The following is a 21,621-nucleotide window of genomic DNA, read 5'->3' as shown; positions in this document are numbered from 1 at the left end:
AAGACTGGACACAGTACTGGCCCCTGGGGAACACTGCTAGCTACAGGCCTCCAACTGGACTCTGGCTGCTGATCACAACCCTCTGAGGTCTTCCGTTCAGCCAGTTCTCAGTCCACCTCACCGTCCACTCATCTAACCCGTGCTTCCTAAACTTACCTGTGAGGATGCTGTGGGAGACAGTGTCAGAAGCCTTGCTGAAGTCAAGGTAGACAGTGTCCACTGCTCTCCCCTCATCTACCCAGCCAGTCATGCCATTGTAGAAGGCTATCAGATTGGTCAAGCACGATAGCCTTAGAAGGAGGCAACCTGATCAAAGCACTAGTGTGTCATCAGGGTATATAAGGACTTTAGAAAATGGCATTACCAGTGTGGACAAGACCATGAGGAAAAATACTAGAGTGATGGTGAAGCAGCATGAATAATAAAATATTTATATTGAAAACTTTGTGAAAAAAGAAGCTTCTTATGAAAAGAATGTTTTGTTAGGTAACTAGTGGCTCTTATCTTTCCAAGACTACAACAACAATGAAAATTCACGAAGTAAGCTTTAGACATTGTCTTTGTTTATGGATAATTCAAGGCCATGGACTGCTGCTTTCTAATGTTTCAGCAAATGTGGCTTTTTTTAAGGCTGTTTTGTCTGAAAATAATGTGTCAATGATGCTGATGCTTCATGTAGGAGCTTGTTGTCAGTGTGTATTTTATTCCTGTTCTGCTAACAGGCAAAGAAGTTGTACCTGTGTTTTGTGTACAAAGAGTGTTGTACCTGTGCTCTGGTATGGTGCTGTTAAAACCCCTTCTTTCCATTGTGATAGCCCTTTCAGTAAGGTGCAATTTTAGGCAGAATCTATGCAGAAGTGTGTGAAAATGTTACTTCACCAAGGTTTGTGGTCAGTTAAGTTTACAGTTATGGGGATGGAGGAAGCTACCTGTATTTAGGAGGCAGTGGTTTCTGTGGATAAAATTATAAAATTAACTATACTGCATCTCTGTGTCTATCTGTAAATAAGGTTATTTCCCCAAGGAATTCTGTCTTTAATTTTTATTTTTTTTTTTTGCAACTTCAGAATGTGTTCTGGACTTGTATAATAAGATTCTAGCCTAGCCATAGATATCTATATTAATTTAAAAAATGATTCAGCAATCCTGTAACTTTATTTTCCAGAGCACTTCCTTACAGTGAAAGCTGTTTTAGTTCTTTCTTCAGGAAGTGTGTTACAAATCGGTCATAAACTTTGCCAAGGTGTGGTTTGCTTTTTTTGTTTGTTTGTTTTTTCACAGAGGGATTTAGCAGTCTGCTGTTCCATCAGGGTTGTGTCTAGTTCTTACCTGGATCAGGAAGTAAAAGTAGAAGAAAAATGCCTTCAACTAATTGAATGTATTCAGAGAAGACAAAATTAGATAAGGTAGTTAGGATGCATGGTTGGTATGAAATTTGTGAGAAGGAAATGCAAGCTGAGACAAAAATGGAGCACTATTCATACCTGGGTTTATGATTGGTTTTGATGCATTAAGAATGCTTACTGGAGACAAATTAGATGATTTGGAGAGCCTATAAATCAGTGTAGGTCAGTTATTTGAGTAAAGCAGCTGCAGGTTGAGGACAAAACAAATAGCAGTTGGAGTGTTGCAGGGGCAAGTACACTGATAGCTTGGAATACAATTTCTTCTCATGATGGGAGAAAGCTGATTTCTGTTTTTAATTACAGAAATTAAGTTCAAGACACAACTGGATTATGCATTTGTATGTTCTGTTTTATTTTGTAGGCAAGTAAGTTAAGGTATTGTAGAAAAAATATACTTGAGATTTTGGACAGGCTCTCAGGTGCTCAATTTATTAAAAAGCACTCTGTAATGCTAAGGACTAATTTCTTGGTAAAAGTGTTCTCAGAAAATATGAAGGGTAATTAAATTTTCACGAGACTAAAGATTTGATCCTACACCTTGTGTGCAGAACTAGAAAAATGTATGTAATAAATGCACAGTATAAAAGTGACAGGAAAAAATGTGCCTGTATTACATCCTGGATTCAGGTATTACCAACAAATACATCTTGGTAGCAGCTATGGAGTGATGAGCATTCTGCAATTTTATATAGAGTATATCGAAAGAAGTCACAGGAGTCTTTACACCAGGCTAAGCAGACCTAGAACTTGTTGCAAACTGTGGATTGTGTATAACAGGAAGGATGTTGAATTGGAAGCAACCCAGAGTTTGACCAATGATAATGGATTTCGGGAGCTGTATAAGCAGAAAAGGATTCAGGAGAACTGAGCTTGAGTTCTGTTGTTTAGCAGCCTAAACAAAATGCACCTATTGTATCCCTCTTGAAACATGTGCTTTTTACTTAAATAGCTTTTAGATTGGTATTTTTGTCGGTTTATTAGATAAAGCGGAATGTAAGGGTTTTAGGTTGCTATGAAGAATGCCAATGCTGCAAAAAGTAACTTGAGCATATTGGAAAGCTAAAGCATAAAGTACTCGTCTTTCAAAAGAAACTTCTTATGTTAGTGTGAAAGAGTCTGCGTAGGACATATTTGTAAAATATAACTATAAGAAGCGTGACAGCTTGGGAGCGTTGTGTGCTATGCAGTGTTAAGAGTTGTGAAACTGAAATGAAATGAAGGCTGGATGAGCAGGTTGGCTGCTTCGCTGAAGTAACTGCTGAATTCTGAGGCCCTGGAATTTGGGGGTACAGATGGAGTATCTTGCGACAGGGCCATAGCAAAGGGACTTGGACATAACTGAATATATTAATATCTATAAATGGTGAAGGAAATAGGCGTACTTCTTGTTGTATGTGCACCTACTATTCTGAAACTTCTTTCAGTTCTTTCACTTGTCAGTCATCACAAAATGTGTGCTGAATTTGATCGTTTGTATTGAAGGCTTCTGTTACTCTCATTTTTTCATGTGGAGAAAAAGGTCCAGCAGTTTTAATAGAAGTAGTCATCAGCTTAATGTGAAATTCTGTTCTCTGGGAAAAGAGAACAGAATAATCGGACCTCATTATTCCTATGTTTATAAACACTAGGTTTTAAACAGTTCCCAAAGTCTTCTGACTTCTAATTAACGCATACCACTGCTGTGAGATCGATCTGCCTTAGCCAGATGAAACCACTCCTGAAAGCTACAACTCATAGTTCTGGTGATCTTTAAAACCTGTGGGTTGTAACTGCATGTTGACTCCTTTTGCTGAATCCTGTACGAGCTTTTTAATTGAAACTTTCTCTACAGTTGTCATAGCAGGAAAAGATAATGGATACCTTATTTAAGATAACTTTCAATTCCTGGAAAAAGTGGTCTTTTCTTAGGCTTATTCTGGAATTCTAGAGAAAGAACAAGGACATCTGAAGTTAGCATATATTTTAAAATAGGCCTGTTTCTGAATGTGTTGGTCCAGCTGTCTTATCTTAAAGAGTAGCTTAATTTTTTTGCATGTGCACAATCCTTTTAGTGGAAGAGTTCACTGAAAAATAGAAACAAAGTGAAATATTTACAGGCCTGTGATCATTCAGGCTGATTTTTATGGAGCTATTTAATATTGGCAAAAATGAAAAAGTTAGCTACATCTTTATGAAACAGGCAGGAACAGTTGGTAGCCAAGAATTCTGTAGAGGTATTTATCAGTGGGTTGGGGTTTTTTTGTTCCTCCTTTTTAGGTCTCTTAACATATGAGTCTAAATGGGTGAATTATTTTTTCAGTAACAATTGGATTCCTCTGACTGGTAAACTGTCTATCTCTGTTTCTTCTTACAGAGCTAAAATCATCAATATTTGATGACTGCAGGAAAGAGGAAGAATGGAAGGTATAGTTTTGTTATAACTTTTGTAAGAATGTTACACATTACTTGTTTAGGTGATTCTATCACTGAGTACACAAAAAACAGTTATCATTTAATGGCTGTCACTTTCACTTAAACTTGTTTTCTAGCCAAATAATGGATTTTAGTTCTGTTAACTCAGATCTCTGTATAATAGACAAGGAAAAATACTAAGAACAAATGGTTAGTTGTCTCAATTATTGTTCGAGTTTTGAAAAAAACAAATGAGAAACTGTTTCTGTTTATCTTCACTTTTCTCTTGAAAGACTTGTACTTCATTAATTTCAAAAATTATACTGCTGTGCGATGTATGTGGAGCAGGATTCAGCAGTGCAATACCTGTTAGAGCTCCTTAAGCCATAAAAAAAGTTTTAGAACAACTACAGATATATTTAAGCAGGCCATGGGGTAAATTAGTTAGGGATTCAAAAGATTTGTGTCAAAGTGAAAGTTTTTATAATACTTTCTAGTAGGAGTAGTGGGGACAAGCTACTTATTTAAGATGGAGCTCATCTTTTGAAATCCTCTATGTAGGGAGCTGCCTTCTGATGCTATTTGAGATTAATTTCCCTCGGCAAAGTTGCTATATGCAGGTGATGAAAAGATACAGAGTTATAAAACAGATTTCAGCTTCAAGTTTCCATGGCAAGTTGTTAAGGAAATAACGTGGGTTTACTATAGCTGATCAGTTATCTAAATACCTGTGTGTCTTTTTTAATATATTTAGATAATTCTTTTAGATGATTACACTACTAAATTACTGTCAATGTGCTGCAAAATGACTGATCTACTGGCAGAGGGTATCACAGGTAAGCATAATTCTTTTTAATATACAGATGGCAATATCCTGATAAGAAAAAGGGAAAGAATAAAATTGATGGTACCCTTGCAAGAAATCGTCTGAATTTGGTTTATGAAGACAAGTAGCTATGGGATATTAGACTAGCAGGCTTTCTAACTTGTACAGTAATTATCCAATTGTGGGGTTTTTAAACTTTTTTTTTAAATGAAAAATGAAATGTTTCTCTGCCTAGAAGCTAAAACCCTTTTTATTTTAATTTTTTTTTTTTTGCTAAATATTGCTGTAAGGTCTTTTTGGTGCTTGTTGTTGGTCTTCTGCCTTTTTTTGTTTATTTTTGTTTGTTTGTTTTGTGGTGCATTTTTTGGTGGTGGTGTTTGTTTGCTAGTGTCCATGATGGGGTAGATGAGACAGTTAGCTGTCACAGAGTGATTTTTAAGGATATTATCTGTCAGTTGAAGTTAAGGGAAGATGAGCTCAGTAAAGAATTAAGCGAATGTTAGTAAAACATGCTCTATGCATTTTTTCCTAATGTGTTCTCTAAATCGGTAATATTTGCTGTTTTGTATTAATTTCTGCTCTTGAACAGTAGAAATAGGATACAAGGGCAGAGAAACTTAAGTACTGAGGACAAAATGGGAACAGGAGACAGTAATAAAACTGTTGAGAGGTGTTTGCAAGCAAGGGGATGTGATAGAGGGAATAATTTAAATTTCAGTTCTATGTTGTGCAGATATATTTGAGCTTCTTCTCAAAACAAGAGAGCTTTCCATAACTTAAAAAAACCCCCCAAACCCACAACACACAATAAAAACTTGAAACTAAATTATATCAATTATTACTTTAACTAGAATAAACCCATAAGCAACATTAACTGTAATTAGATTGTCACTTTTCCAAAGAATTTGAGAGTAGTTTCTAGAGGAGTGGAGTTTCTCATCTGCTGGAATATCTCCCCTGTTCCTTGATGTTGGCCACTGTCAAAAATGAATAATAGGTGCATTGTGACAGATCTCAGTTATGCCGTATGCCTGTTTAGATAAGACTTTGGTTTTTTAGGTGTATTTTAAAGGAAGTATTTTCTATCTAGTAAATCTTATGGGCTTTTTTTTCCCTACAACTTAAAAAAAGGACATTTTTCCTTTCATAAAACTTTTCAAAGTTGCTTTTTATGATTGACCTTTTCTGTAATGTTTATTAGTGTATCATTCTGCCTGTTTTGGAAAATGAAATGAATACACAAAATGTAAATGATCTAATCCTTAATTAGCTTTAGGTTTAGATTTTCAGAAGCACTTTTGTAAGAGAGCAGTATTTAGACTTAGTTATTTTTCCACAAGTAGCAAGACTTTTCTTATTCCAACTATTCAGTATAACATGATTCTTCTAGAAGTATAATAGCAAAGCTGTATACATTTCACTTTTGGAGTGTATTTTTAATCATAATAAGTACTACTTATCCTTTGTGAGCAACTTTTCCGTGAGCATGTATCCTGTTCATCAATAAGAAACCTTTTATTTTTAGTGAGTACATGACTGAAAAGAACCTGTCTTTCCACATCCAAATGTCTGTCATTACTTATCTTCTTTGTTCCTCCCCCTCAAAATTACTGAGCAACATGAACCTTCCTGCATTCTCAAGGTAGTGTATTGCAACACTATATAGTAATGACTTTATTTAAACAGAGAAAACCAAGAGTTGAGTGAAGCTGATCTGCTGAAAATGTCTAATTTGTGCCTGCAATTATATTGAAACAGAGTCAGTGCACAGGAAATGGGCAAACAAAGGACAGAAGAGGCTATAGTCCAAAATAATGCCCTGCATAGTTTTATTCTCCCTCTCCTTCAACGTGCTGGAAAAAGAACAATCATGCTGTGGCAGTTATCTGGCAAGATATTTCATACTGGCCTTCGTAGTTTGAGCATGTTTGTATTGCCATACCTTTCTGTGTGAGGACAAAACTCTGCTTGTGTAAAACAGCCAGGAAAAATTTAGTCCTACAAACTTCATTGACACTAGGCTGAGGGCTGAATAAGTCATGTAACTTGCTGTATTTAAAATCATAAATAAATAAAAAATCAAGGCTTTCTTGGCAGAAGATAGGTTCTTGCCACTAATTTTGTGGACAACTTGATTAGTGTTATTTTATTTCTATCATCTCTATACTAAAATATGTACGGTACTTTCCTTAAGGATACATAAAGCTCTTAATTATAAAAATGTAATATTTATTGCTTTATAGTGGTGGAGAATGTATATAAAAACCGTGAGCCTGTCCCACACATGAAGGCAATATATTTCATAACACCCACCAAAAAGGTTAGTATTTTAAAGAAAGCGTAGCAAGGTCTTTCAGACTGAAAAAGCAATCTTATTGTAAAATATTGATTTACTGTGTACAACTATGCAGTACTTAGCTTCTGCGTTTTGTGGTGCTTCATTTCCTATAATGAAAAGGCAATGCAGTGTCACCATAGAGCGTGTTGCAAATGTGTACCTTTTGATCAATGGAGGCACTGTTTCATTGCTTAGCTATTAGTAACCTCACTGAAAGAGATGTTTTATCAAATAATGATGCAATACATTGCACAATAGAATTCAAAGTAATGGCTCTAATAAGAGATTACTGTTACTGCCTAAAAATTCTTGAGAGAATAAATCTCATCACTGTTATAGGTGGAAAATGATGCAAATATCTTGCTTTGCTTCTGAAAGTGATCTTGGTGCATGACTGACCTTCTGTAATTGTTTATATTATTTTTGGTCTGGAATTAAAAATCTACTTAAGTGTTTTTTTGTGTGTTGATTTGCAGTATTAAGTGGGACTAGGTAATTAACAGGGCAAGAGGAGAGGAGGGAGAAGCTTTGTCTGGTATGTGAGGAAAGGCGAAAAACACTGTAATGACTTTTTTCATTATTTTTTCTACCCCCATAAGTCTGTAGATGGACTTATTGATGACTTCATCACTAAATCATCCAGCAGATACAAAGCAGCATATGTGTATTTCACCGACTGTAAGTAAGCTTTTGTAGTTTGATAACTTTATATATGTAAATAAGTAAGCTTCTCAACTTTCTTTCCTATTGTGTAGTACGTGTAAATTTTGAGTCCTGTTTCTTGGGAGAAGATTTGAGACTCAAGTAATTACATGTATTTGGGTTGCCAGAATGTGGTCACTGTGCTGTATGGCAATAGTAAATTCTTTCACAATTGCCAAACAGTGTTGATCATTCCCCACCTCAGCTTTTTATTTAGGTAATCTAGTTTTATTTTTGAAGTATCCTAGTCTTCTCCTATGTTGGAGAGTGTGGAGGAAGACAATTCAAGTAAAACTATGTGTCTTGTGTAAACAAAATAGCACTCAAAAACACAAATGCATGAGAATTTGCTGCAAGAACAGTGTTTTGTAACTGCTCATTTTGTGTAGTTCTCTCTGACTTGAGTCAGCCTTTTTTCCCATCACCTGAAAGTAGATGCCTCCTTCACCCTTGCATGCACAATATAAATTGCAGAGCAGAGATAATTAGTGCAAATGGGGTTAATGTGACTGCATGTTGCTCTGCAGTCAGTTAGCGTGACTAAAATGGCACATAAATAAGGGAAAACAAAAAACCCAAATGTGCTGCTGAAGGCAGAGCCTGAGTTGTGGCCGTCTCTGTGGATGGTGCATATCTGCTACCGTAGGTTCTCAAAGCAGTTCTTAAATTACTATTGAAAACTTTTGGTTTCTTGTTTCATTTTATGCTGATGCAGCAATTCTCGTTCAGGAAAAATACTGCTACCTTGCTGTATATTCCTTTGTTGCAAGTGTGCGAGCTTTCAGTTTGAATGCTTGCCAAAACTTTTCATGTTGGGAGAAGTTAGAGAAATAACTCTGTCGCTTCCAAGTCTGTGTAGTATTTGTGTAATGAAAATGTTCCTTAAATTCAGTTTCTAGACTGGTGTCCAGTGTAGCCTTTTAAGTGTAGTAGAATGCATTTGAAATCTGTAATTAAGTTCCATATTTCTCTGTATTTTGCTGTTTGATATGTACAAATTTGTTTCTCCCTTTAAGCATTTTTGTAGCTTGGCAAATGTTTTCTCTCTCCTACATGAGCAGAAATAGCAGAAACTTCTGCTCTGATAAAATCCATATCCTTCACTGCTGCAGACTGCTAATGAGTGTTCTACAACTTCGCTTGCCAAAAGCTAGGAAAAAATCACCAGTGATGCTTCTTAAAAAAGATTTCAAACAAAAAATATTGATCTTACATTCTCTTCCACTTCAGGATTTGGCAACTTTTTTGTATGTTACTGTTAACTGGTTCTTAAATTAGAATTGTCTGTCCTGAATACTGTAAGTTTATAAGTGAGTTAATAACTGGAATAGACACAAATGATTTATACTTAGAATCTTTTTTTTTTTTCCTAGTTTGTCCTGACAACCTATTCAATAAAATTAAGTCTTCCTGTGCAAAATCAATAAGGAGATGCAAGGAGATCAACATTTCCTTTTTCCCATATGAGTCTCAGGTAAGTTTCGTTCTTTATCTCAACAGCAGAAAATAGTTTGGAGGACTATTTTCAAGTGGTGTTGATTTGCTAAAAAATAACTAAATAGAATGTAGCTTTTTTTAACTGATAAACTGTTTGTGAGACCTCTGGCTATTTTGGCATATTTTTAGTGCTTGCCTATATTTTTCAGATGAAAACAAATGATCTTGTACTCAAAGCTTTACTGTTTGCACTTGATCTTTTTGCAAGACTTGGAATAAGAGAGCTTAGAGAAGGAATCTATTCCTTAAGAGAAGGAAAGTATTCTGGTTTGTCTTTAGTAAGTAGTAAAGTTTGTTGTTGCTTATACTGTTATTTTGGTGTTATTTTGATGGACTAGATAGGTTGATGCATAGGAATAGGAGTAAGTAGAACAAGCTACTTGGTGAATGTCATAAAAGGAGAGCAAATGGGTGAAGAGAATTGAAGGAGAACAAAACAAAAGCCTCACAAAAAAGAGAAACAAACCCCATAATAACTTGGCAAACCTCTTAGTGGGAGGAAAACGTGGAAATTATGTTTTCTCAATTAAAATTTTGAGACCACCAGTGGAAACCAATGAGTGGTTTCCATGTGAAACCACACAGTGGGTGTTGTGTTGAGAAATAATTTGTTGCTCACACACTGTATCAGATACAGAAGGCGGAAATGCACTCTGATACTCACTAATACAGTGAAGTCCCCAAACCCCGTCCGCTTCTGGGAGTTGTAGAACTAAGCATGAATGTTTCCTACAAGTCTTTCCTGTATTCTTCAAACCTTATGAACATATCAAGGGTTAGAACTCTTAGGTGTACCAAGTGGCAGGTAAATATAGGAGAGGTTGCTGCTATCCATGTCTTACTGTGATGCAGTTTCCTTGTTTGAAGACACACTCTTTTTTTTTTTTTAATTATTTAGATTGAGAAGCCATCAGAATAATTAGTGTGGTTGGTTGGTTGGTTATTTTCTAGTGGTGTTGATGTTGCCAAGCTTTCTTTCAAATTGATTTTGTGAGTTCTGCTAAAGCTGCTCTTAAGAACATTTTTTTTAGCTTCTTCTACCAAATAAGGCATATGAAAATTTAGTTGTCTTGGTTCTGTGAAGGGTTTACCACGAAAGCAGAAATTGGGACTACTTTTCTGAAGTTGAAAATAAACAGCACTTAGTCTCTTCTGGTTTTTAGTTTAGTTTTGTGTTCTCAATATTTTGGGTTGTGAGAACATTTTGAGTCCTTAGCAAAGGAACAGACAATGTTAACTGATTTTCCTAACTTCAGGGCCTGCTTTCTGTGGTGATAAGAGTAAATAATCAAGCTGAGCTCTGGGCAAAGTCCAAGTGATATCTACTCGAATGAAACAAATATCTTTATCTGGATGGACGTTCTTCTTTGGCTCTGTAGTTACAGAGTCCATCTGAAGCTGCAGAAAATCCACTTACTGACAATGTGATTGTTTCCATGTTGCATTCCATTTACTAAACTGTTGAAAAAGTTTTTCTTCTGTGTAGTACTAAACATATTTTATCAAGGTTTAATGCATTTAAAGAACTTCAGTTCTTGGAGGTGAAGTCTTCATATAATAAACAGATACAATATGTAAAATTCTGTTTTAAACAAGTTTAACTTGATACCTTCTATGATAGTTCTGGTATTGCATTGTATGGCTCTGTATGAGACACTGGATGGTATTTAGTTCTGCCTGTCTCGGGTCCCTCCATCTATATAGACAGTAAGCAATTTGAAAAATATAGTAATTTACACAGCAGAGAAGACTAATAGACGAAAAGACTGTGAGAACAAAAAGCTGATGACCTCAACAGACAGAGAAAGAGGACTGAAGTGTGGGTTTGTTGTGTGGTGGGTTTTTTTTGAAGTATATTGTGTATGACTCTTTATTACAGCATGTAGTTTTAAAGTATCATCGGTTATTTTACCAGATATTTTAGAAATATACAATTTAAGCTGTTTTTTTGCTTGGTTGTGCTTTACATAGGTATTTACTCTCAATGTCCCAGATGCATTCTACCGCTGCTATAGTCCAACTCTGGAAAAGACAAAAGATAAAGATGCTGTAATGCAAGTAATGGCTGAACAAATTGTTACCTTATGTGCCACGCTAGATGAGAATCCAGGAGTACGATATAAAAGGTGGGGCAAAAATAGTGTTGTATAGTAAAGTTGCTTTCGCTTCTAGGACTTCACACATTGTTTGGTAATAGCTTGAGGCTGCAGCATAGTTTCTTTTATTGTGGATTAATTGTTTTTAATCCACAAATCTGAAATGTGGAATGATAGGAATTTGTGAAGTGTAGGCAGTGCAGGGAATTATATCTCTGTGTGTATTCATATAACAGTAGTTAGTGTATCCTGTTTTGTTATGAACTGCTTGTTTCATGTTTGGTCAGTAGGGTGATGCTCTAATATGCTGCGTTCTAATGAACTGCATGTGTACTCCTGTAACTTCTGCTGTTGGTAGTTTTGCAGCTCTGCTTGGCATCAAGGAATTCGTAAATTGCCGAGGCTGATAAGATCAAGATTTCTTTGTAGTAGAGCTATTGAGGAGAAAACCTCTTAAGCTTTGATAGAGAGTACAGAGTAGTATCTGAAGTCAAAGTAGGCATCTGAAATTGTGCTCAAGAATTGCATTCTGTGGTGTAACGTGAAGCAGTGCCTTGTTCTTTGCAAAGGTAACAAAGAAAGAATTGCTTGACTGTTTTTTCTTTTCTCTTTCTCTTTTTCTTTTTTTCTTTCCTGTTCCCCACCTCTAAGTGAGAATTTTAGGTGCTGGGCCATATGCCAGCTAATGTCAGTCTTTTGGCTGAAGCTGTTTCTACTGTGTGAAATACCTGAAGCATTCAAAGAGTGGAATCGTAATGTAAGAGTGAAAATATATTGGAACTACTTAGAATGGAGTTCAGAAACTGCTTGTGAAACCAGAGGATCGATCTAGGGAGTGCTTTCTGTTTTAAAGGTAGCATTTTAGTGTTTTGATGAAGAAATTTAAGTTATTTTTGCATGTTTCCTTTTTTTCCCAGCGGACCATCTGATAAAGCCAGCAAACTTGCACAGCTTGTTGAAAAAAATCTTGAAAACTACTACAGAACTGATGAGAAAAGCCAAATAAAGGTAGAAAGTGAACTAAAGTGTTTGCTTCTTTTTTTTTTAAGTCTGGGGGGAAAAAAAATAATCTTTGGAATATGTTTGGACAATAGGTTCTACAAAACCAGTTTTTATTTATTAATAAAGGCAACTAGTTGCCATTTAGTTGGTTTTGTGTATGACAGCAACTTAAAGGTAGTAACTGATACAGTAAAACTGTATGTAAGCAAATATAATTTGTGTGATCAAACTGACTGTACTTGGAAAAATTGTCTCTATGATAAAGGGATGATACAAACCTGAAGAAAAGTGGATAACGCTTGTTTTAACATCACATTCCATAGGGTTGTGTGTAGAAGGGACTTCACTGCAGAACTGAAATGTCTCCCATTAAGGAATTTATTGTCCATAAAGATACAGCTTTTCACATAAATAATGTTTTTGATCTGTCGCTGCAGATTAAGGCAGCTGGCTAAATGCAGCAGTATGGGGTAAACTGTTCTGATTTGGTGACATTCCATTCTTCTACAGAAATAAATGTACCCAATGCTCCTGCCACACTGCTAAACTCCAAAGTGAAACTTTCAGTTGAATGTTTGGAGATGATTTTTTTTTGTATTACACCACAGCGTAGATAACCTACTCTGAAATACAAACAACACACTTATTTGTGAAAAGTCAGTGGGAGGCCTTTTTTTGTGTGGTGTTATTTTGTTTTTCCTTGTAGTTTTTGTTAAGTGAGGTTACTGAATGCATTGCAGTGGGCTAAGAGCATTACCTTAAAATTAGTGTTTAAAACCACTGTGTTCTGGTTGTCATTTAAACATTTGTTTCTATTTATGCTGATAAGCACTTGGACCATACCTTTTAGGTTTTTTCAGTTGTTGTTCCAATATTGCTGTGCTGTAACTTACTGTATATAGATTTAACATGCATTAACTTTGTACTGTATGTCTTAACTTTATGTGTATTTGATGGCTTTCTAGGGTAAAACACACTCCCAACTACTAATAATTGATCGTGGCTTTGACCCAGTATCAACTGTACTTCATGAGCTCACCTTCCAGGCGATGGCATATGATCTGCTGCCAATTGAAAATGATACTTACAAGCAAGTACTTTTTAAAAAAAATCTAAACACTTCTTATTCTTGATTGTAAAATCAATGGAATTGTTTAGCTGAATTGCACCATAGCAATAGCTAATATTGCTTATATTACATAAGGGATGTTTCACTTATTATTAATCTTTCCTCTTGGATTTGTAACTTCCTCTTTTTGTGAACTTCCTCATTTAGTTGAGATTAGGTAGGATCTAATTAGCATTTTTGCCAAGTTTTGAGTCTAACAAATTGCATTTTTTTTAAAAACAAAGAACTTTGTACTAGACTTGAAGTAAAAACTTGGTAGTGCGCATTCAGATTCTCTGCCTTTTGTTTCATATTCTCAGCCTTCTTGGCCTAACAAGGCAGACAAGGCCAGTAATCAAATGCCAAGAAAAAGCTTAGTTGTTTTTCAGGAACACTGACTTATATAGCTCCAATCATGTAATTTGTGTAGCTGTTAAAATTTACGTGTTTCCAGCCTAAATGCACACTTAGGTAAGCCATGTTCAGTTTATAAGCACTATTTTATCACTATTTGGAATACTGTGACGCTGTTTTGCATAAGGTACATACTTCACTGTCAAATTGTTCTGACACCAAAGGCTTTGGTAAGACTTTGCTTTCTCATGACCCACTACAGCAAATTAAACCGAATTGCCTCATTGTTCAGTTAAGCAAACAGGAATATGTATCTTCTCTGTCAGGAACACTGAGTGAATATTTTCATAAAAAATGTAGAATGTTATGAATCTGAAACTTACCGTGTATGAAATTGCAGCAGAGTGTGTTTTCTGGGTAGTCATGATCTGACTTTTACAATTAATCTTGTAATTTTTTTTTTTTTCCTGCTTTCTGGCCGTATACATTGTGTGAGTTTCTGTAAATGTAAAAATGTTATGTACTATGATTGTTATCTTGCTTTATAGGTTTCTTTCTGTCATTGCAGAAAAGTAATAGCTGGTCTGTAATGCTGTGAAGCATGTTTCTTGTATAAGTGAAGTAATCGGTCCTACTTTATTTAGTGGGTGAATGGGACTTAACTTTCCTTCAGTTACAAAATGTCTTGTAGTGGCTATAGAAAGCTGCATTTTGCAGTCTCAATGTGTATTACTCTGTGCACAATTTGCATTTGAAGACAAAGGGAAGTTGACATTTGGAAGCTGAAGAGAAATTGAGGTGCATGTAAATGTATGATTGAAATGCTGTTTACTGTTGGTTTAAAAGAACATCCAGAAGCTATTGCCCCAAAGAATCATTCTAAAATTCATCTGCTTCTTCTAGTTATATTTTACCAGGCAGTAGCTCGGCTTATAAGTGAAAACCTGTGTATGTTACTGCAGTTACCGTGTATGTTGATTAAACCAGAACAATTAATATTTTAACATGCTATGAGAATGATCGGGGGGAAAAAACAAACCACAAACCAAAGAACTGCCTGAATTTTCTCTTGGAAGATACAAAACAGAAGGACCTGCTGGGAAGGAACGGGAGGCAATTCTGGAGGAAGATGATGAGCTCTGGGTGAAGATTCGTCACAAGCATATTGCAGATGTGATAGAGTATGTGAATAAATAACAAAAACTAGTTAAAAAGGGCAGTTTTATAAAAGTTTCTTTGAGAGGGAATGTATTTGAGCTGTTAAGAAAGTAGTGAGTAGTAGAAAGTACAGGCAGTAGTGAAGGTGGTTTGCAATATAGACTGTATCCTGGTAAATAATCGATGCCAGGAAGAAAACATACTTTCAAAAATACAGTGTGTATAGAGGTATGCAATTTAACTAATATTAATTTAAATTCTTGAGGAAAGTGGAAATTAAATTATTTTCTGGGAAGTATCTTCAGATCTTTTAAATCTGAAGGGATTACTTTGCATAAAATACTAGCATATTACTGCATCAAATGACATTATGCAAGTATCATAAACAGAATGTTTAACTTCAGTTTCCTGTGTCAAAAAACACTCTCTCCTCTGAAGGAGACCTCTATTTGAAGTTTTTACTTTCATTCAGAAGTTCTTGTTGCACAGTTCTTTTAAGATTTTAAGCAAAGATCTTAAAAGATTTAGGAACTGTGATGCTGTTGCATTTGATTACTTTCCTTTGGGTTTTTTTTCAGGGAAATACCAAAACTTTTGAAAGAAGTTTCATCAAAAAGAAAAGCAACAGAAGGAAAAGTAAGTTGTTTAATATAATGTTGTTTTTCCTGGTAATTTATTTATTTTTGGCTGATCAGATCTATGTAATTCATGGGCCTATTATAGAAACTGAGGCTTATCTCGATGGCAAGTGTTTTTTTGAGGGGAAGCAAGGCTACAAGAGGAAGGGAAATAAGGATGTTGAATATTGGGGAGAAAATCTTTCAACTTGTATCATTTCTTCACAGTTATCAATATCTGCTTTGTCCCAATTAATGAAGAAGATGCCACACTATCGTAAAGAGATTAGTAGGGTAAGGGGTCTTTTATAACTACAACTTCACGATAAATCATTTTGTATGCTATAACTTTCTGTGCTATTGAAGTCTAGTTTTATTCTGTCATTTTCCTGTTGTGTGCTATATAACTTTTCTCCAAATCAATATGTTCACCTACTGTAAAATTTTAAGAAGAAAACTTGTTTCCAGGTGTTCCATTTTAGTATAAAAAACAAAATAAAACAACCCAAACCACTTAAATGATTTGTGTGCTTTGAGGATTGAAGATAACATAGCAGTTTAATGTTTTAAAAGGTATTGCGGGGCTCAATCTTTAAGTGAAGGCTTAAACGCAGAAAATGCATGATGGTACTGAAGGACAGTAGAAGGATTGATTCTTGTAACCAGTAAAAATGATTGCTTGATGTGTTTAAAAAAAAAAAAAAACCAAACAACAAAAAAACCAAAACACAACCAAGTTATGGCAGCTTGTGATTTTTATTTTTTTTTGTCTTCTAGCAAGTTGTCCATCTTAACATAGCAGAAGATTGCATGAGCAAGTTCAAATCTAACATAGAAAGGCTCTGTAAAGCTGAACAGGTATGTTTGAAAAAAAAAAACAAAAACCACAAACCCAACAACAACATACTGCAAATGTGGCTTTTTTGTTTGCAGGAATAGATGCCTGTTTTTAACTGACTAAAGTAGTGTGTCTCTTGATTTATTTTTGTGATCACTTTTTTGAGGTAGTAGTATTAAAATTAAGTGAGAGATACAGGGCTCTTACTCTGTCAATAAAAGAGATACTTTTAGAGTTTTGGTTTCTTTGTCTTTGAATCTGGCTGATTTATATAAGTATCATCTTTGTGTTTTCTTTGTGCAAAACTGTGAAGTTGTACTATGTTCTGGAAAAGGAAGCCCTTTTAAAATGTCTGGGAAAAGCACGTGTTAGGGTGAGGCGTTACATTGTACTACCAATCTCAAGTGAAAAACTGTAACTTATATTTATATGAATTCTAGGTAATAGTTTTAAATGTTTTGAGTGTCATGTAGTGTTGTTTAATGCTGGTAACTGTTGAAATAATTGTGTCAAAAACTTTTCATACTGAGTTTAAATTGATGCAGCTTGATGGTTTCCTGACACCAATGGTTTCATAAAAACGCATTTCAGACCACACAAAACAATGCTTTTTTTTAATGACTACTCGCTAAAATAACTTCTTTTTTTTTCTTTTTTTTAAAAAATTCAGGACTTGGCTCTTGGAACTGATGCAGAAGGTCAAAAAGTGAAAGACTCGATGAGGGTTCTCCTTCCAGTTCTGCTCAACAAAAGTCATGAGAGCTATGACAAAATTAGAGCTATTCTCCTGTATATCTTTAGCACAAATGGTATGATAAGCTACCCTGTTGTTTTTTTTCCTCAGTACTACAAAATTCAGCTCAAGTTTTGGGATAGTCCAGTATTTTTAATTAACTTACACATCTGTATTGGAGTTGATGGCTGAGTGTGAAAGAAATACCGTCCATCCTCTGTGGCTTGTCTTCTCTCAAATTAGTAGCAAAGATACTATTGATAAGGAGTTAAGAGATGCAATACAAGTGCAGATCCATACAGTGTTTTAGCATCACTCCTGTGCTTGGATGTGTGCAACAGTTAAAATTTTATTTTTCACATAGTATTGAAGCTGTTAAAGGGGAGTTCCATGTCTGTTGCATCCTGAAAATGAAGTCAATGAGGAAGAATTTGTAGTAGAGGAGGAGGAAATTGATAGAATGTGGGTCTGAGGAATCCATAACAATATTGAGTTTTGGTCTCAAAAATGGACCATTAAACAAAATTTTGTCTGAAATGTGTTATTATATTAAACTTAGACTGGCCAAACAAACAAAAAAATAATCCTGGATTAAGTAACAGCCCAGAATGTGTGAGACAAAATTGGTCTTACTCACAATCACATGGTAATTAAGTTGTGTGTTTTCCTTATATCAAAGGAACTACCGAGGAGAACTTGGACAAGCTGATCCAGAATGTACAAATAGAAAGTGATAGTGATATGATAAGAAATTGGAAATACCTTGATGTTCCTGTTATCTCTTCAGTAAGAATGTATTTATTTTGTAATTTCCTACCACCCAAGCACTCGTCTACAGCTCTTTCAGCAACTCTTAGGAGTATTATTCAGATCTCTCTTTTTGGGAAGTGGGCAATTACTAGGAATTCTTGTTTTTATGATGTGTCTAAGTGGTAAATCCTTTAAATAATTAACACGAATGATTTTCAAAGTAAGATGCCTGTAATCATCAGATGGTGACTTAAGCTGTTTGGTTTTGGAAAGTGCCAACTTTCTCAGTTTCTTGTCTCTGAAGATAGTATTTCTAGTGTATGCTGAATTCTACAGGTATTAATTGTTGTTCTTTGTTGTTGTTGTTTTTTCTTTAAAATTTCCTACTGATTTCCCCCTCTTCCCCCACTTGCTGCTAACTAGGAATAAGTTTCAAAAATCCAAATACCCTATATAATACAACCATGTTTTGAAAATCTTTCCAGTCTGCTGCACCGCAGCATAAACACCCCAGAAGGGACCGTTCTTCTGAAGAAACTTTTCAGCTTTCTAGGTGGACGCCTGTTATCAAAGATGTTATGGAGGTAAATTTGACCAACCAGTTAATCATGGGTGCAGTGCAGAAATTTACTCAAGCGAGCAGTTATAGCCAATCTCTTGAAATTCCATAGTATCTTGAGTTACTTTAGTTAAATAGATCACTTCTAGTCTATTTGTAGTATAGAATATTAGACTGCTGTGTGTTAGCAATGCTTTTTATTGGAGGTCATTTTAAAGGTGAAGCAAATGAAAGTGAAAACAAAAAGTCTTTTTGAACAGCTTGTCCTGTGATTGGCAGTGTTTTGTGTAATTTAAAGATCTTGAATTTTTTTTTTTTTCTCCAGTGGGTCTTTAAACTACAATTCAAATCTAAACTGTAGATTGGCAGAGGCTGGAAAATGTTCCTTGTCAGAAGTGTTGTTGCTGTGTTCTTAAATCTCTTCCTAAGCATCAGTTAGTGACTGATGTCAGACAGAACAGCAAGTTCACCAGACCTTTAGTGTGACCCAGCGCTGTCATTCATCGATCTTGGTGACTTTCACACGTTCGTTTGTGCCTTCAGGGGACCCTAACTTCTCTCGTATACTACTATAGAGAAATTAAATGTTGGGGTAGTTACCAATGAATAGCTACTAGTGAAGTCTGAACAGTTAAATCAATACTCTGTTTATAAAGGAAAGCATATGTAATCCCTATTCCTTGTGATATACAAAAGCCTTATCATAACTCTTAGTGTTATGTGGTCTAGCATTTTGTTACACATGCGTGTTGTTCATGAGATGCTGCTTACGATTGGTTGTTCTGAGAAATTGCATGTGCTGGCATTAAATTCCAGTTAGACATCCCTACTGGAAGTTAAAACTTGATGGGTTTTAGGTCTACGTGGCTGTTAAAAGTGTGTTTTTTGTCTTTCCCTTTAGGATGCTATAGAAAACAAACTAGATTCAAAAGACTGGCCTTATTGTTCCCAGTGTCCTCCTACCTGGAATGGTTCAGGAGCAGTAAGGTAAATTGTTTAATTTCCCGAAACATAGTTTACCCATTTCACAGTGCGTTTGTCATGTACATTCTAAAGCATTACAAAAGTGTGCTTCCTAAGCAGTGACATAACGTATATAAGGTAACGTTAATGTGTAAAACCTATATTTTTATTTAATCTAAAACATGGTGAAATTGGTTGTTAGCTTAACTTTTCGATAGCTTTTTATTTGGAGTATCTCCCTTTTGCTTCAAAATTAGAAATAACTTTTCCATATTCCCAGAATGAGAAATTTAAACCATTGATCTTGTTAGTGTGAAATAGTTTCAGGGACAGATTAGCAGTATACTGTGACTGGGGCAGAAGGAATGTTTTCATTTCTTCTGAAAGTTGTTTCTGCTGTGATAGTGGTGGTGTCATTCTTGAAGTTAATGACTTCAGTAAGTTAAATTTAACTTCTGTAGGCTCTCTCTTTAGGGAATATGGGCCTGCTGGATATTTGACACCTGTTGTCAGTGGATGGTTTAGAGAAGTCCAGAAAAGTTGGAGGTTACAGAATGAGTTCTCTACTAACGAATGTGAAATGGTGTGTTCCCTGTATTTGCATATTTACTAAGTAGCACTAAGAGGGGGTTTTTGGAAATGTTTTTTTAGATTACTGATTCATACCATCCCTTCTTTCCCCCTTTTTAATCCCAATAGCTCTTGAACCTCATGACCAATACCTGTCAATTTGACAGCTTTCTGGTAGTGTTATTTAAATGATGAGGCAGCTGAATAGAGATGAGAGTGTTTCTATCAGAGGAATGCTCATTGCGCTAATCAGATGTTGGAATTCTTAGGGAGGGAAACGTTATACGTAGCCTACATGTGGCAGACACACTTGAATTGGAATTTGTACCTTACTAAATAAAAGACAGACAGTACAGATACATAGCCTTAGGAAAATAGTTGTGTTACTTCCACTGCTAACCAAACTGTTGGTGTGTCGTTACATTCCTGGATGCGCACTGTGATGATCAGTGCAAGGAAACACTGGGGCAAGTCCCTGTAACTGGATCTCTGTCTCACAGGCTGGTGAAATTTGTGAATCTTTTGGGGACCCTAGCAAAGAGAGATCAGGACTGCAGATGATTTAATGTGAATCTGCAATTCCTATATGTGTGTAGACAGTATATTTTATGAGCTTTATTTTTTTTGTTCTGAGCTGCCTGAATCTTCTCTGATAACAGTCAAATATTTTTTTATTTTTTTTTTTTTTAGAGAGTCTTTTGACATTTGGAGGCTGAAAAAAAAAAAAATAAAACTAGCTTTTTCAAAGGAAAAATGCCACAGGAATTGCTAGCATGCAGAATTAAGCTGCTCAGTAGAAGTCCTTTGTGTGTGAGCTGTGTGTGCAACAAGGTTTTTCGCTTTGCATTTATTTTCCCTCTAGTGACAACTGAATAATTTCTGAGTAATGTGCTAACTTGGTTTTGTTTGAAGTTCTTTTAATTATCAATTTGTGTAAATTCTTTTGCTGAAATTATAATCAAACCGTGAACTGCATGACAGCAATTGTTACTGCTTGTTAAGTGTATAATTTTTACCCAAATTAATCAGTAAAGCTATATGTCATCTTTTGAAATTTCTTACAGTGCGCGCCAGAAACCTAGAGCTAGTTATAAAGATGAGCGAAAGAGTAGTGCGAGACTGATTATCTTTGTGATTGGAGGAATGACATATTCTGAGATGCGCAGTGCTTATGAAGTTTCTCAAGCCTACAAGTCCTGTGAAGTTGTTATTGGTAAGCTGCTCCTGGGAAAAGGGTGGTTTGTAGGGCTTTACTACATGTGTTTCTGGAAAAACGTAAGGATATTTTTTTCTTACATTCCCTAAATTGGTTCAGTAAACTAATACTATAGCCAATGTATTTTTTAAAACTATACATTTAGAAGTATCTTTTCAGTTTATCTAAATTGCAGTTTATCTAGATTAACAAAATATTAAGGACAATAAATACAGAAAGATCACCACAAGTTACGTTGGAGAAACATGTTATTAAAGTAGCCTGACATATAGCAAAAAGGATTTAAGCGGATGCATATTTGCATTACAGTCTCCTCACAAACTTTTGCATCTGCCTGTGCTTTGCCTGCAGCTACACTTAATACTCTCATTGCTTTTGGAAGTAGTAGGGGAGCTGGCAGAATAGTGTGAGATTAATCACTTCAGGAGGAAGGGAAGAAAGTATTTTTTTTTCTTAAAAACAAACAAGTAGAAAACATTAAAAAACCCCAACAAAAC

General features: G+C 35.4%; 1 protein-coding gene across 4 annotated transcripts in view; it reads left to right on the top strand.

The window, feature by feature from the left end:
- Positions 1–21,621, top strand: part of STXBP3 (syntaxin binding protein 3) — a 28,711-nt gene that overhangs the window by 2,260 nt on the left and 4,830 nt on the right. For 2 of the 4 annotated variants that reach the window (XM_054212237.1, XM_054212239.1), the window contains 17 exons: positions 3,760–3,809; positions 4,552–4,633; positions 6,867–6,943; positions 7,561–7,639; positions 9,037–9,137; positions 11,132–11,286; positions 12,174–12,264; positions 13,224–13,348; positions 14,797–14,901; positions 15,457–15,514; positions 15,724–15,789; positions 16,273–16,353; positions 17,004–17,142; positions 17,746–17,852; positions 18,302–18,400; positions 19,277–19,362; positions 20,973–21,121. In XM_054212237.1, the coding sequence (XP_054068212.1) occupies positions 3,760–3,809; positions 4,552–4,633; positions 6,867–6,943; positions 7,561–7,639; positions 9,037–9,137; positions 11,132–11,286; positions 12,174–12,264; positions 13,224–13,348; positions 14,797–14,901; positions 15,457–15,514; positions 15,724–15,789; positions 16,273–16,353; positions 17,004–17,142; positions 17,746–17,852; positions 18,302–18,400; positions 19,277–19,362; positions 20,973–21,121 (1,650 nt within the window). Of the gene's footprint in view, positions 1–3,759; positions 3,810–4,551; positions 4,634–4,664; positions 6,266–6,866; positions 6,944–7,560; positions 7,640–9,036; positions 9,138–11,131; positions 11,287–12,173; positions 12,265–13,223; positions 13,349–14,796; positions 14,902–15,456; positions 15,515–15,723; positions 15,790–16,272; positions 16,354–17,003; positions 17,143–17,745; positions 17,853–18,301; positions 18,401–19,276; positions 19,363–20,972; positions 21,122–21,621 lie in introns of those variants that run through there. The other 2 variants (XM_054212238.1, XM_054212240.1) reach the window with 2 other exon arrangements.

The sequence above is a fragment of the Rissa tridactyla genome, chromosome 8, assembly GCF_028500815.1.
Source record: "Rissa tridactyla isolate bRisTri1 chromosome 8, bRisTri1.patW.cur.20221130, whole genome shotgun sequence".
Taxonomy (NCBI): Eukaryota; Metazoa; Chordata; class Aves; order Charadriiformes; family Laridae; genus Rissa; species Rissa tridactyla.
The sequence above is the reverse complement of the archived record's forward strand: the minus strand, read 5'-3'. Positions and strand labels throughout refer to the sequence as shown.